At 43.9% G+C, this 16,125-nt stretch overlaps 1 protein-coding gene across 1 annotated transcript in view; it reads left to right on the top strand.

The window, feature by feature from the left end:
• The window catches only part of CACHD1 (cache domain containing 1), a 216,486-nt gene that overhangs the window by 149,507 nt on the left and 50,854 nt on the right, over positions 1–16,125 (top strand). The window contains exons 5-7 of the mRNA XM_039233474.1: positions 8,091–8,217; positions 11,063–11,207; positions 12,266–12,482. Of these exons, the coding sequence (XP_039089405.1) occupies positions 8,091–8,217; positions 11,063–11,207; positions 12,266–12,482 (489 nt within the window). The remainder of the gene's footprint in view (positions 1–8,090; positions 8,218–11,062; positions 11,208–12,265; positions 12,483–16,125) is intronic.

Raw genomic sequence — 16,125 nt, forward strand, 5'->3', positions numbered from 1 at the left:
AATGTTTATATGCTGAGGACAGTCCATCTAGAAAGAAAGTAGAACTGAGGAAACAGATGGGACAATGGAGTTAAATGTCTTGGTCCTGTTGTCCCAAATTTGGCTAATCATCAGAGTTACCTGGAGTGCTTTCTCAAAACACCCAACCCAGACCTGGTGACTCAGAATGGTGGCTTAGTAAAGCTTGGGAATCCATAGCTTGCAAAAGCTGATTGTGATGATCAGCCAGGCTTTGGGAGCTCTGTTAAATTTCTCTTGCCCATTCCATGAATGTTTGAAGATCACCTAGTCCTTTGGGTCCTCTGGGAGTGGTCTCCTAAAAGGAAGGGAATAGAGTAGTGGGTCCTACACTGATCCTTGATTGCTCCAGAAGTTTTTTCTGGATTCTCTGCGCCCATGACCAGCTGTCTTAACTTAATCAAGGACAGAATGGAATGGTTATTTTGCATGATGTAGATGACCCAGAATGGACATAAAGAGCTGTGAGTTTGGAGCAGAACCAGGGATTTGAGGTTGTTCTCTCCTTTATATTAGACTGAAGCAAATACAGTGGGATTAGCTGAGTCAGCTGCCATTAATCTAAGTTTGGCAATGGGCTTTCACTACCATGGTCATTGTGGTGGTTGAATAACTGGGCTACATGGTCTGGAGCCCGTTCAGGGGTCAGAGCTTAGGTCACTGTTCCATTCCTGAGCCAGAATATGCTTAGCTTAAAATGGGAATAATAATATCTCTTTGATAAAGCTCCACGTTTGGCTCTTGTTTAGCTATCAGACACTTGGGAAAATTAACCTCGATATGCCTTGGTTCCCTGAATGATAAATTCAACCTACCTCAAAAGGTTGTAATGATAATTAACTGGAATAATCTGTACAAAAGACTTAGCCAAGTGCCTGGTACACGATCAAATACTCAGTATGGCAACCACTCTTGAGCAGTATAAACCATATCTGAGGGTCCATGAAATATAGCTCCTCCAGAGTGTGTGGCAAAATGATGCTCTGGAAGTGAGCTAGGAGTAGGAACTGGAAGGTGTGATATAGGGTCAAATTCCAGAAATTTTGTTTGGAGTCCAAAACAGGTTTATTTTATTCCCCTCCAAAATGATTGCTGTTGCACAGAATATTATTAAAGGTGCCATGTAATTTCTGGTCTTTTGGGGGAAGTGTGTGTGTGTGTGTGTGTGTGTGTGTGTGTCTGCCATTCTGTGTATTTAGGACAGCTCTTATATTTTATATTTGGCAAGCTGTGGGAGGTAGATGGCTTTGTGTGTTTAGCCGAGTAGTGTTGGGGTGGGCATCAGAAAGGCCAGAGTTCCTTGAGGTGGGAGGCAACAGGCCGTCTACCACAGAGCAGTTTCTTTGTGTGTCTACCTTTGGTGGATAATACTGTCAGAAAAAAGTCACAGCCCAACTACAAGCAGTTAATAATCCATCTCTTTCTCATCGGCCTGGTGGTTTAAGCATTAAAGAGGACAGCCCAGGAGTTTGGGGACATGGGTTCATTTTGACTAGAGAAGCCGATAATAGAAGAACTGGTCAGATGTAGATGGTGAAATTGGAAGGGAAATAATTTGGGGGCCGTAGGATCTGGGGTACATGTGTTAGAAATTTCCACAGACAGCATACTACACTGCATGCAGACAAATCTTGAGACTTACTAAATAGGAAATAAAGAATACCTGTAAAAGGGAAAGGCACATTTTCTTAAAGTAAACTCTACCTCTAATGTGGGGCTCAGACTCACCACCCTGAGATCAAGAATCACGTGTTCTACAACTGAGCCAGCCAGACACCCCAGAAGGGTACATTTTTTAGCTGCTTCTCCGACAACAATTTGTGTGTTGTGATTGAAGAAAAATAAGCCATTGGGTATTTTGAAATTGTTTTTGCTAGAATTAACATCGGAACTATGAGAGAAAAACAGTAAATTTGTTGAAGTCTACACAGAAAGTGACCTGGGGAACAGAGCATGCCTTTAAAGAACAAGGGTGTCACAGGTACCCCCTTGTTTGTTAAAGGCCAATATGAAGGTTTCTCTGTCATTTTCTCTAAATGTTTCTTGGTCCTATTTGAACATTTTCCTTAGTCTTGGGTCAGTAATAATCATCTCTTAATGCTAACTTACCAAGTTATTCTAAGTTACTGTGAAGTAAGAATACTACTTTTTCCTTCAGTTTTGTTTTTTTTTTTTTTTTTTTTGCATAAACTTAGTCAAAGCCAGTTAGAAATTTGCTCTTTCTAGAGAAGGACAAATACCATATGTTTGCACGTATAGGAGGATTAGGAGGAACTTAACTGAGGAACAAGCGGGAGAAGAAGGGGGGAAATGGTGGGGGAAAGGGAGAGAGGCAAACCATGAGGGACTCTTGAATGCTGACAAAAACTGAGGACTGATGGATGTGGGGGGGGAGGGGGGAGGGGCATGGAGGAGGACACTTGTGGGGATGAGCACTGGGTGTTATGTGGAAACTAATTTGACAATAAACTATTTGTAAAAAAAAAAAAAATAGAACATACTAAAAAAAAAAATTTGCTCTTTCTAATTATAAATCTTTGTGCTTCCTTCCTTCTTACTGACCCTCATTCGTTACCCTTCTTCTCTCTGATTTCGAAAAGATCTATGGAAATACCTTGTCCAAATCCATCACGTAGAGACTAGAGATGAGGAAATTATGAGAGCTCTTGGGGGCAGAGGTGAAGAGCGTTGGCCAAGGTCATCCTTCACTGGTTCATCTAGCAGTTAGTGACTCAGCGCTTCCTAAAACGAGGCAGGCACCAGGCTCTGTGATAAACTCGGCTTCTGCCCTCACGGAGTTTACAGCCTGTCTGCCTGAGAGACCTGAAACACAGCCACAAAAATCAGTACACTGATCATTACCGCATTTTGCTATGAGGGAAAACCCTGGGTGCTGTCAGAGAGGATAATAATAGAGGGTGGTCCAGGAAGGCCTCTCTGAGATGGTAAAAGGATCACTTTGTGTGAGAGCTTGTCACATTTGCCAAACCGAAGGATGTAGCCTCAACGTTCAGTGTAGTGAGCTGAAGAGGGTAAAAGTGAGGTTGGAGCAGGGTCAGTTGAGCATCTGACTCCTGATTTTGGCTCCGGTCATGATCCCAAGGTCATGGGGCTGAGCCCACGTCAGGCCATGCTGAGCCTGGAGCCAGCTTAAGATTCAATTCATTCATTCTCTCTCTCTCTCCCCTCTCCCCCCCCCCATCTCTCTCTCTCTCTCTCTCTCTCTCTCTGTGTCAAAAATTTAAAAAAAGAAAAAAAAAAGTGAGTATGGAAACTAGGAAGGGGCCAGACTAGGAAGGTGCAGGGCCTTCTCAGTTTTGGATACAATGCTAGTTGTAGCACAGTGGGAATCCTGGGAGGGTTTTAAGCAAAGCTGTATTGGGATTTGATTTCCATATTAGAAGGATGCCTCTGGATGCTGTATAGTGAGTAAATTTAAGGTCAGAGAGCTTGCCAGTCTTAGAGACAGGACCAAAATCCATGGCTTCCTATTCCAGTCCATTCTGGTTTTTCAGCATCTTCCTTCTAGTCCCTAAGGGCCAACCCAAATTAAATGGAAAGTGCAAAATAGTGTTGGGCCTGCGTCCAACTGGCTCTCTTATGTTTATTCAGATCGACAGTGGAAGACCTCTCCAATCCATTAAACACCTACAGAATAATTAAGAGGTCTCAGCGATATAGTTTCTCAGCCACACACAAACTCTGTTCTCTAAAATATGCTTGTTGTGGCTTAGTGTCACTCAGAGTCTTGAGTGTTCTCATTCACTTGACTCTGCCTTCTGAGCTACAGTGTGTGTGTGTGCCCTTTTCCAGTTAAGCCAGCCTGTGGGGTCACTGGCGAACCCCGTGACATTGGACTACTCAGCTGACATGGCCAGTTTTAGCAGCTTAGCCATTTGTTTTTTCTCACAAGGTTAAATGCTCATGTTAGCTTAGGTCTTCCTGCCACTGTCATATTCTTTCTATCAGGTGCCTTCTTAGTTGCATTTATTCACATTGTATATTTACACACTAATGCAGCTGATTATTTTGAGTGAGAAACGCCAACATTTATATATTCTGCCTCTCAAGAGCCTTTTTAATCTCCAGGTTGCCAATGCATTCAGCATTTATTCACTGACCTTGTAGAGGCACTGTCGTGTTCTGGAAAGAGCACGTGGCTTTGGAGGCAGACCCCTCTAGATCAAGTCAGCACTCTGCCCTTGAGCAAGTTCATTCAGCATCTGTAAAATGGATATAGTAACAAACTCTGGAAGTAATTACGAAAAGCAGCACACTGTGTATAAAACTGATTTGTATCATGCTCAGTAAACTTTCACTGTCTTATTAGCAAAGCAGCCTTATTGAGGCATCACTGACAGGCCATAAACTTCACAAGTGTAACATACAATTGACACATTTTGACATGTATCATCTCCTGAAGTCATCAGACACTCAGGCTTTTCCTCTCTCCATTTACCTATTTCTATACCTGTCATGTTGGCAGTGGTGTTGGGAGAACGGAGCGTCAACTGTTATCACTGTCATTATCCTTGCTCCATATTGATTGAGTCACGCTATTGATCTTTAATTGGGTTCGGCATCAGAAGAGAGTAAGGTTTTACAATTTATGAAACACACATTTCACAAATGATTGAGAAAGAGTATTTTTAAAATTTTTTTTAATATTTTTATTTCTAGGAGAGAGAGAGAGAGACAGCATGAGCAGGGGAGGGTCAGAGAGAGAGGGAGACACACACTCTGAAATAGGCTCCAGGCTCTGAGCTGGCAGTCAGCACAGAGCCCGACGCGGGGCTCAAACCCACAAACCACGAGATCATGACCCAAGCGAAAGTCAGACGCTTAACCGACTAAGCCACCCAGGCGCCCCGAGAAAGAGTATTTCTTTCTTTTTTTTTTTTTAAATGTTTTTTTTATTTATTTCTAGGAGAGAGAGAGAGAGACAGTGTGAGCAGGGGAGGGTCAGAGAGAGAGGGAATCACAGACTCTGAAACAGGCTTCAGGCTCTGAGCTGGCAGTCAGCACAGAGCCTGACGTGGGGCTCGAATCCACGAACCGCGAGATCATGACCCAAGCAAAGTCGGACGCTTAACCGACTAAGCCACCCAGGCGCCCCAAGAAAGAGTATTTCTGAGAAGAGGCCTCCAAGCAGCCTGTATGCTGCAGACAACCCTGCAGCTGTCACCAAGTGGGCACCTTGATGTGAAGAGAACTGGGCGCCTCTGCTCAGGGCACAGAGATGACTCAGACAGATCTTGCCCTCAAGGATCTCAGACGCTAGGAATGGAGGTGTGAAATGTTACCTGGAACAGCTAATGACGCTTACCAGAAGGTGGGAGGGGTAAGATGGCTGGAGGATTTCAGAGAGTGTAGTGGCTTCCGTCTTGGGCATAAGCTCCAGTGAAGAAGAAACCATTTATTGCCACCTTCACCTGTGTCTATCTGCATTAGGTGTGCGGAGCAGTCGAGACAAACACAGGCCCTAGCCGTTGATAGCTTAAAACCTAACATTGTGCATCGTGGGCCGGCAGGTTGGACGTTTGCCCAGCCTTTTCCTGGACAGCGTCCAGCATTTCTGAGGAAAGAGCTAGCATGCATCACCCCAGCCCAAGTTCTCCAGTGGCCCCAATACCTCACTAACTTCTAGGAATGGGGGAAACTGCCTCTGGGTTGCCTGTGTGGAAAATAGGGCTGTATTCACCTCCACATCTAGGTCAGAGAGGGGCCTGCTTGGGGCGCACACCACAATGATAGATTGCTTCTGGGCCCTGGGGTCCTCATTACCATCATATCCATTATCTTCTGCTAGTACCGAGTAATGGATGAAATTTAATCAGATGCCAAAGGAGTTCTCAGCAGGAGGCGTTGAGGACCCTGGCCTGATGCTTATGCTCTAGTGGTGGAATGATTATAAGGAACAAAAATGATCTTTGTGGGGAGATGAAATGTATCATGCATTGTATGAATTCTGATTTATTTTAAAACATTCTTGCTCTCATTGGCTCCTCTTTTAATAGTCACAGTGTAGCCTGTTTATTGTTACAGATGTTACTTTTAAATGAGGTCATTGAGCTTTGCTTCCAAAGGCAGTGTTTGCCTTTTTATTGCTGGCTTGGCAGGGCTGCCTCAAGCCCAGTGCTAACATGAGATCAAGGTGAAGGTTTCAGACCCCCAGAGAGAGAGCCGTCTCCATGTTGACATGCACTCACCTCAGCCATAGGTCTCCGGAGAGCGTGTGGCTGCTTGAGTCCAGGTGATGACCTTGATAAGGTTGCCTGGCAGAGTAGGGTGGGCACTGGCGTTGTGGTCACGCACGCTTGGCTGTTTTCTTGTCCAAGGGGAGCCCTCAGGGAGGCCCAGGTACTCTGAGAGGGCCTCTTGGTCTGAGGCCCGTAACTTGGGGATAATACTTTGTTACTCCTAGGATTTTTGTGGGGATAAAAATGTGCTATGCTCAGTGTTTGTCTGGTGGGGTCATTGCTGAAGGCATGAGGCACTGACCATGCTTTACGCCCTCCATGGAGTGAATGCATTTCCCATGGTGCGGTCAGGGGACGGCACTCAAGTTGAAGGCCCACTGACTGCATCCAGCTTGCTGCTGATATTTGCAAATAAACTCGAACTGGCACACCCTCACACTCACGGGCACCCGTGTCCGTGGCTGCTCTGGCACTACAGCTGCCGGGTTGGATGGGTTGCAGCAGAGACTGGGGCGACTGCAAAGCCAGAGTTCTTGACTCTGCAACTCTTTGCAGAAGTTGGCCGACCTCTGAACCAGACTCCGGGATGGCCACGTGGCAGTCAAAGCATTATATACATTCTTGTCAGATGCGCCTCATGCTCTCTCTTTGCCTTTGCTCAGACTCCTCCTTCCCTTGAATTGCTTTCTGCCCCATTTCCTGCAATGTAAGTCTTCTGGTGTATCAGTTATTGCAACAGGACTTGGGTTTTGCTCAGCTAATGTGCATCTTGCAGCATGTAAGGCAGTACCCTACACATAGTAGGTGTACTGATTTGGTGGGGAACAGAGTCAGGAGGGCACCAGAGAAGGGAGAGGATAAGAAAGGCTTCCTGGAGGTTTGGGGACAGGACTGCACGCAGTAAGGTGGCTGCCATTCCTGCTGCACATCAGTGGCATCAGTGGGATACAATGTACATAGGAAGGGAGGCAACGCTACATGATAAGAACATAGGAACCAGGACATCCAGGCTTGAATCCCAACATGATCATTGACTGATGAGACTTCAGACAAACCACTTAAGCTCTCTAAGCATATTTTCTTTTTCCTTTTTTAAAGCTTTTTAAAAATTTATTTTGAGAGAGAGAGAGAATCCCTAGCAGGCTCTGTACCACCAGTGCAGAGCCCGATGCGAGGCCTCAACTCACGAACTCTAAGACCATGACCTGAGCCAGAGTTGGATGCTTAATCCACTGAGCCACCCAGGTGTCCCTCTAAGCATATGTTCTAAAGTCCATCGTAGGGAATAATACCCCCTTCATCGTACAGCTGTTTAAGGGGTTAAATGAGGTAACATGAAGGAAAGCCTGTGTCCCAGTATTGGTACATTGGAATCACTCTGTAAACTGTTACCGAATGAGAGTGGTTCTGACCTCTCAAGTACCATCTGTGCTGTTTTCCTCATTGTGGAGTGAACGAGGTCAAGGTCACAAGTATAGTTCTTCTGGAGACTAGCCTATTAACGTCACTGTTTTCCAGTTAGAGAATGTACCCCAAGCCAGCAAATGTACGCTGGCCCAACAGGGACCAACCTACTGAGGGGAGAAACTAGTGCAAATGAATCATTCATGCTGGAGAAATATTCCAGTACCTAGAGTATCGCCATGCAGTGTTAAGAGTAATAGCTTCGCTTGACTAAAGCATTCATTACATTCTTCTATTCATGGGTGTTTTTTAAGGAGCAGAAAGAAAATGTTTAGTGCAAAATTTACAGCCTTAGATCTCGTGGGATTTCTTCATACTACAAGCAGTTTATGCAAAACAGATGCCTACGGAGTGGTGCCTGCCTGCACCTGTGGATTTGGTGGTTATATTTCATTTTCCCCACTCCAGTTCTTGCAGACAACCTGAAATCCAACCCTGGAATTAAGTGGCAGTATTTCAGTTCAGAAGAAGGAATTTTCACCGTTTTCCCAGCACACAAGTTCCGGTGTAAGAGCAGCTATGAGCATCGCAGTAGGTACGTTGACTTGCTTGCTAAATGCTAAGGTTTTGATTACTACCTGAGAGTGATCTGTATGAAACAGGGATTCCTCATTTACACACACAGTTCTGCCTCTAAGCTGTGATTTCAGGAACTTGTTCTGAAATGATTTCACCACTGAGCATATGTGGTTGTGGAAACGCTAGGAAGGGCAAATGATGAATTCTGGAGTTTATCTGTAAACTAACAAGCCAAAGAAGACAAGGTATTCACTAAAGAAATTAAATCATTGGAGGCGCCCAGGTTGTTTTGAGCTTCAGGTGTCTTCGGTGAGACAGAAATAATAATACTTTCTCTAACGTGCAACCCTAGATGACTTCATAGCCTATTTGTGATTCCCAGCTTTCCTTTCTTTGACAATGTGCCTGGCCATCTTTTTGAAATTTACATGCAGTCTTAGCTACTAGAAGTTGAAAGTTGTCCAGAACACATTGCATTGAAGAATGTTAACATCCCTGCTCTTCTCTCTGAAATGAGTGGAGTTTGTGAGTTTGTACCGCTTAGCCAGAAGGGCAGTAATGGTGAGCTAATTTGTACGACAAGACTCATCAATTTACAGAACCCCTTAGGCATAGGTAACTTCCCTTTTGAATCCTTACAGCTTCCCTTCTCAGTGTCAGATGTTTGATGCCAGAAAATCTGGAGCTAGTGCAGGATGCTCATTTTTCTCATACCATTTTTTGGAGTCTAAATTAGCCATCACTTTAGCCTCTCTTTATCTTGATTTTAAATTGTGTCTCAAATTTTCCCCAAGGAAAATCCTGCTTCTTTGCTTTTCCTGGAAGGATCCTTGCTTGTTGGTATGGTTTCTTCTGTTCCCTCTCTAGACATTCTGGTGAAGACTTCAGTGTCTTAGAGATTAGACCAGAAGCCATGTCCTTGGGTCTAGGCTAGCTCATCTCAGGAGAGGTCAAAGACCTCATGAATCATCTAATTTACATTTACTTCTAAGAAGATAGATTGGCTGGCATGCTGCTGTTAATGAATCACCTATGAGGGAAAGTCCAGAAGGACAAGCAGGACCTGTCACAAATCAGCTCTCACCTCCATTTGGAAGGTTTCATGCATATCTACCCTGAATCTGCATCAAACCAACCCTCAAGGCTGTCTTCCCTTGGCCAAGTAATCCAGGTTCCTCCCCTCATAGATTGCTGTTCCCAGCCCTTTACTAGACGTAACCATTACATGTCCTCTACGTCCTTTGAAATGTGGGATGGGTTTTCAAGCGCACAAGAAAGGATGCGAATCATGCTGTGGGGACTGACTCCCGGATTTTACATTTAGTGTCACTATTTTTACATTCGTCTAAAATAGTTTCTTGACAACTTATTGTGACAGTGTGAACACATTCTGCTTTTCATTTATATGGGTTGAGTCTGGAAGGAGATAGACCATTTTTGTTTTTGTTTTTTTAATTCCCTCACCTTGCCTGGAGGACCTACAGAATTCCATATTTGACATGGTTGTCGGTGTTGGGACAGTCAGATTTCCTTCTTTTCCTTCTCTTTCATTTCTGTAGTCCCCTCTCCTGGATTCTTTTTATTCCATTCCCCTGCTGACTTAAGGATCCTGACTAGTGAAATCACAGTGGTACCTCAGGGTTAATGTGGGACTTTTGGCTTGAGAACAAAAGTGTAAACTTGGCCAGATTTTGAGCAATTCCTTTTTTTTTTTTTTTAACTTTGCCTATATATCTCAATTTGTGCCCAGGTTTTTGTGACTCAACCGGCATCTAACATTTCATAGAAAAATCTAGTGTTTGAGGGGTGTCACTAGAGAATTCTCTTGAGGCTGACTTGCTTTCTTAAGCTCGCCCTAATTTGTTCCAGCTTTAAAACCGTGAATAGAGACCTCATTAAACCTCTTCTCACAAACCTTCCTGTAGTGCACATTAGCCGAAGCCTGCTTCTGATGGGAGCATTTCTCCTTTGGACCTTCCCCACCCTCCCTCCACCCCCTTTCGTTAATGTTGGCAAACAAAAACCTGGCAAGGAGAGTGGCTATCACAGGCTTGGACAGATTTGATGGCATGGTTTTAAATGCTCAGATAAGGGGCCTTTTGGTGGCTGACCTGTGTGAATTGCTTTAGCACAAAAAGGAAAGGGCCCTCTTAAGCGGTAAGCTTTGTATGGGGAGAGAGAAACCAAACTGGCTATTGAAGCCTGCCCAGCATGTTCACACATTCCAGGCTGCCTTACTTTCAGCAGAGCCCCGCTCTGTATGTCTGCAGAGGAGGACCCCGGCCCTGGCGAGCAGATCTCCCTCTCCCTCTTGAGCTATCTCTGCAGCCTGAGGGGCCACCGGTTCTATTTTCTGTAGCTGAGTATTGGGTAACCTGGAGCAGTATCACCACACACAGCTGAGAGCAGTGCCTTTCAAATGTGTTGAAAAGGCCAGCCTCCCAAAGGATTTGCTGACCCCTCCCTCTTTTGTTTAGATTTCATTTTTAATGTAATCTCTATACCCAATGTGGGCTTCGAACTCACAACCCTGAGATCAAGAATCACATGCTCCACCAATGTGAGCTAGCCAGGCGCCCCCAAAACGATTTGCTTCTGAAGACCTCCTCCTCGTTGCTTTAATTTTCGGAAGACCTAAATTACCAATCCCTGTTCACAGACACTGTTGTCTCAGGTAGTCTCAGGTGTCTCAGGCACCGATACCATTTTGCCTTCCCAGCTGATCTCTCCAGCCTTGTGCCATTCCTGAAAAGATACATGGACATCACATGCCTACACATCTGTAGTGTTCACAGCTGTGTTAGGTTGAGGTCTTTTTACCTAAACCAGGACTCACCCCAGAGAGCTTCTCCCCCTTCTAGACCTATCTACGTCTCCACGGTCCGGCCACAGTCAAAGCACATAGTAGTGATCCTGGACCATGGGGCTTCTGTCACGGACACCCAGCTTCAGATCGCCAAGGATGCTGCCCGGGTCATTCTCAGCGCCATCGACGAACATGATAAGGTGACCATTACCCCAGTGACCCCCCATGACACTGGATCTTGCTTCAATACCTTTCAAAAAGTACCTTATGTTTTATGATCTATATTTTTAAATTCATATTTAACATGACTTTGGGAAAAGAGAGTTGATTTTGTTTTTTGTTTTTTTTTTAAATATTTTTTTAATGCTTTTTATTTATTTCTGAGAGAGAGAGAGAGAGACAGTGTGAGCAGGGGAGGGTCAAAGAGAGAAGGAGATAAAGAATCTGATAGGAGGCTCCAGGCTCTGAGCTAGCTGTCAGCACAGAGCCCGACGCAGGGCTCGAAGCCACAAACTGTGAGATCACGACCTGAGCCAAAGTCAGACGCTTAACTGACTGAGCCACCCAGGCGCCCCCGGTTTGGTTTTTATTCTTGTGTTTGAGCAAGCAGCTACCAGCTCTGGTTTCCAAATCTCTTTTAAAACCACCCCCACCAAGCTGAGTCTTGGGCTTCCCTCATGGCTTCTGGTAAGATTTTCAATAAACTGTGACTTTCACACTGGAAGTTGTGCTTAAAGGGGAAAAGGACCAGGGCTTGGATGCTGGTGGATGGTGGGACTTTATCTCAAGATTTACGAGAAGTGCGGTATAAGGGAAGGCTTCTAGAGGTTTCCTAATCTCTAGGACACCTCAGAGACAGGTGTGTTTATAGCTAATGATAATTTGTTGCCTGTGGACATTTTCTGCTTCATCATTTTGACTTTTCCAACTCAACTCCTAAGGTTTTACTAAGTTGGAAAACCAAGATGGTTAGTCCTTGCTAAGATTTTTCCCTGCCTGCAATGGTTATTCTTAATATTATAGTTGAACACCATACTTCCGACTTCATCTTGGAACAAAAAAAATCAAACTCCAGAGTCCCTTCCCCTTACCAATTTTTAACTAATCCTTTTCAAATTTAATAGATTTATGCCTCTAGGCATTTATTTTTAAACTCTCAGAAACCATTCTGTAGGCCTTCTCAGTTCTTGGGCTTTTCAGGGAAAAAAAAACAAACAAACCTTCAAATAATAACAAGATTTCTTTTTCTGTCCTCCAGATCTCTGTGCTGACTGTGGCTGACACAGTCAGGACATGCTCCCTCGACCAGTGCTATAAGACGTTCCTGTCTCCAGCCACCAGTGAGACAAAAAGGAAAATGTCCACCTTCGTCAGCAGCGTCAAGTCTTTGGACAGTCCTACCCAGCATGCAGTGGGATTTCAAAAGGCATTTCAGCTGATTCGAAGCACAAACAATAACACAAAGTTCCAAGCAAGTAAGTGCAGTCTCTCAGAGGACTTATAAACTAATAGATCAAGGATGGTGATCGGAATACATTGTAAATTGATCACAGAGCTATGTTGAGAGGGATTTTTAAAAAACTGACCTGGGATAAAATTTTAATGTGTTGTCCTATTGGTCATCTAGGACTAAGGTCTTACGCAATTTTTTCATCTTTTCCAACCAAAGGCACTCAACCTGCACAATTTCTTCCCTCCCAGAGTCTCTCCCTCTTGCCCCTTTATTAAGAACATAGCCCCAGTTATTTCCCAGGGGAATATCCACGTCCTTTTTAATGGTAATTGTGAGCCTTGCCTCCTCGTGGACGTAAGAGTGGATGTCTGCTTACGCGCATGTGTGCGTAAACAGGCTGCGGGATTCTAGCCTTGATCCTTCCTTCCTTGTAACCAGCTGTCATGTAGATGAGCACGGCCCTTGAAATGTACAAAGGCACCCTAATTTAATTTTCATGTATTAAAGAAAATTTGGAATTAGGATACATGCTAAGCTGAAGGAAAAGATATTTGAAATAAGACACATGCTTTGAAACTGCCGAAAGGAATCTATGTCATTTTCCCTTTTATATTCGAATATCTATTTGTAGGACTCTTTTTTAATGAATGTATCCTATAGAGATAAAGAATATATTTTCAAGTTCTTCGGTGTGTCTGCATTAAAACTAAGATAGCATTGAAAAATGCAAAACATAGTAACTGGCACGTGGTGGGCCCTTAAAAGGTGGAAGCTACTGGAATTATTACAACTAAGGATGGTGGATGGCATATTTGGTTTATGTTTGTATGTAACAAATTGCCACGAATTTAATAGCAGCTTAAAACAATGTACATTTATTATCACATAGACCACTCCATGGGTCAGGAGTTCAGACATGGCTTACCTGCATTCTAGGTAAGGATTTAGGGTTGCACAAGGCTCCGTCTAGACATCACCTAGGTCTGTTGTCTCCTCTGAAACTTGGAGTCTTCTTCCAAGCTCATTTGCTGGCAGAATTCATTTCCTTACAACTATAAAGCCTCTGTGCACTTGTTTCTTCAAAGCCAGCTGGAGAGTGTCTCTTCTTTGAGCCCCTGACTTCAGGGAGGGCTTGGACCCTCTCTTAATTTTTTTTTTTAATGTTTTATTTATTTCTAGGAGAGAGAGACAGCGTGAGCAGGGGAGGGTCAGAGAGAGAGGGAGATACAGATTCTGAAATAGGCTCCAGGCTCTGAGCTGGCAGTCAGCACAGAACCCGACGTGGGGCTCGAACCCATGAACCACGAGATCATGACCTAAGCGAAAGTCGGACGCTTAACCGACTAAGCCACCCAGGTGCCCTACTTGGACCCTCTTTTAAAGGGCTCATTTGTTCTAATCAGACTCATCCCCTTTGAATTAATCAGCTTTTTCTCCCTCGTGATTAACATAGTAGAAAACTCAATTACATCTGCAAAACCCCTCCGACTTTGCCCTCTATGTAGTACAGTCACAGGAGTGATAGCCATCACCTTTGCCATATTCTCTTGGTTAGAAGCAAGTTACAGGCTCCCCTCAAGAGGAGGATCTTATACAAGGGTGTGGGCCATTGGGATCCTCTTAGAATTTTGCCTCCCAGTCCTGTCAAGCATCAACTATCAACAGACCAATATTACAGTATGGCTGAGTGTAAAACTTGTCCTCAGTTCAGTAAGGCCAGGCCAGTGGACAAGGCTGATCTCCCAAGTATTCACGAGAGATTGGCTAGTTGGTCAATGCCATTTACCAGCTGCTGTTTACCTATCAACATTCTTCACCAGAAGTGATTTTTCTATTTGATTTCTCAGTCATCAAGCTATGTGTAGAGTTTAAGTTCATTTTTTATTACTACAGCATTCAAATAATGGAGAGAAATGTTTGACTGTGGCCTGCCAGTTATTGTGAGTCAAGGGAGCCCAAAGTAAGCTAATGAGGATCGTTTTGGGGAGCATGGTAAACTAGAGGGGACATGGCCCACGGAGAAGGCGGCTGTTTTTCTATGCAGCCCGTGATTGCCATGTAGGAGGGCCTGCCCAGGTTTGCCAGATCTCCTATTTTAAGAGAAGCCAAAAATCTGGATTTTTATGTGAACCCCCCTTGGTTTTCAAATGTTGACATTTATTTCAGTTTTAAAACTGAGACCTCGTTAAACCTCTTCTTACAAACTTCCCTGTGCTACACGTTAACGGAAGGCTGCTTTGACGAGAGGCATCTCTCCTCTGGCTTCTTTGGTTTTTCTTAATGTTGGCAAACAAAAACATGGCAAGAAGAGTGACCATCACAGGAGGAATCCTGCTTGCACTGTTTTTTAAATGCTCAGTGGAATCCTTTTTATGCCAAGCAAGACGTTCCTAAATTTTAGTTCACGGGCATTCACTTGACAGTTTCTACTGACAGTTCAGAGAAAGAAGAACTCAGAGTGGATTGCGTAAGGAAACACATCAGAAATTAGCATCGTCCAGCTCATTAAGGAGAGATTTGAGGTGTTTTCAAGCAATTTAGCATAGCGGTTTAGTATGTGGGTTTTGGACTTTGACCAACGTGAGTTCAGATTCCTACTCTGAAATTTTTATAAACTTGCGAACTCATGTAAATTATTTGATGTCTCCAAGCCTAATTTCCTCTTCTGCAGACTGAGGGTGATAATAAGATCCAGGATCCCATCATAAATATTAAATAAATATTACCCGTGGTTTTTATGATTTTCAGTTTCCTGTAAGACTTCCAGCCCTGGCTAAACCAGAGCAGACACCTCAAACATCTAAGTTGACCTCAAGCCTAGATGGCTGAAGGCCACACTGTGTAGACTTGGCTACAGGATAGGGAGGGACCTATGTACTCATCTTAGGAGCTCTTACTCTACCTTATTACTTCTCCCTAGATAATTATTTAGCTTCTGCCAAATGCCTGGTGCTGTTTTAAAGCCCTAGGGTGGGGTTCTGTTAATGAGTGAGTAAGACCCACATAGTAGGATTGTTGTAAGGATTAGTCTATGCATGAAAATAAAGTATCTGCCCCAGGTTAGTAACTATAGGAAAAGAAGCTTCATGTCATAAATCATGGTGGCTTTGTACCCATTTGCTTTGCGCTAATCAGAAAATCCACATATTTTACCCGTTGCTGGCTCTTGTTCAGTCCCATGGCAGATCTGTAACTGATACCATCGACATACTTGGGTTGCCTGTTCAGGGTGTGATTGGTTGGTAGTCCATTTTATAGCAGAAGGAATATGATGGTAAGGTAGGAGTAGGGATCCAATGGCTTGGGCAAAGTCCAAATTTGAGTTGCTCTTTCCTCTTCGATACTGACCTTAACACATGCTCGTATCGTGACCTTGGACAGGAACTTATGAAATAAAAGCTATTGTATTTTCTTCCTGTTACATGCTATGTCTTTGCTCTTCCCCGAGCTCTTAGAATTACTCATCCATGCCTTTATTAATCACAAGGTTTAGTTCTTCTGAGTGCCTAAAGAGGGACTATCCTAATAAGTAAAAAAAATAATATATCAAATTTGGCAGATCCGATACCTGAAAAGGATAAGGCAACGAGAGAGGCAGGCTGGGCAGAGACCATGAGGATCCACAGGGTGGATGTCTTATTGTTGGGATGGGAAGAAAAAATACT

Source organism: Hyaena hyaena, unplaced genomic scaffold (assembly GCF_003009895.1).
Source record: "Hyaena hyaena isolate Hyena2069 unplaced genomic scaffold, ASM300989v1 scaffold_75, whole genome shotgun sequence".
Lineage (NCBI taxonomy): Eukaryota > Metazoa > Chordata > Mammalia > Carnivora > Hyaenidae > Hyaena > Hyaena hyaena.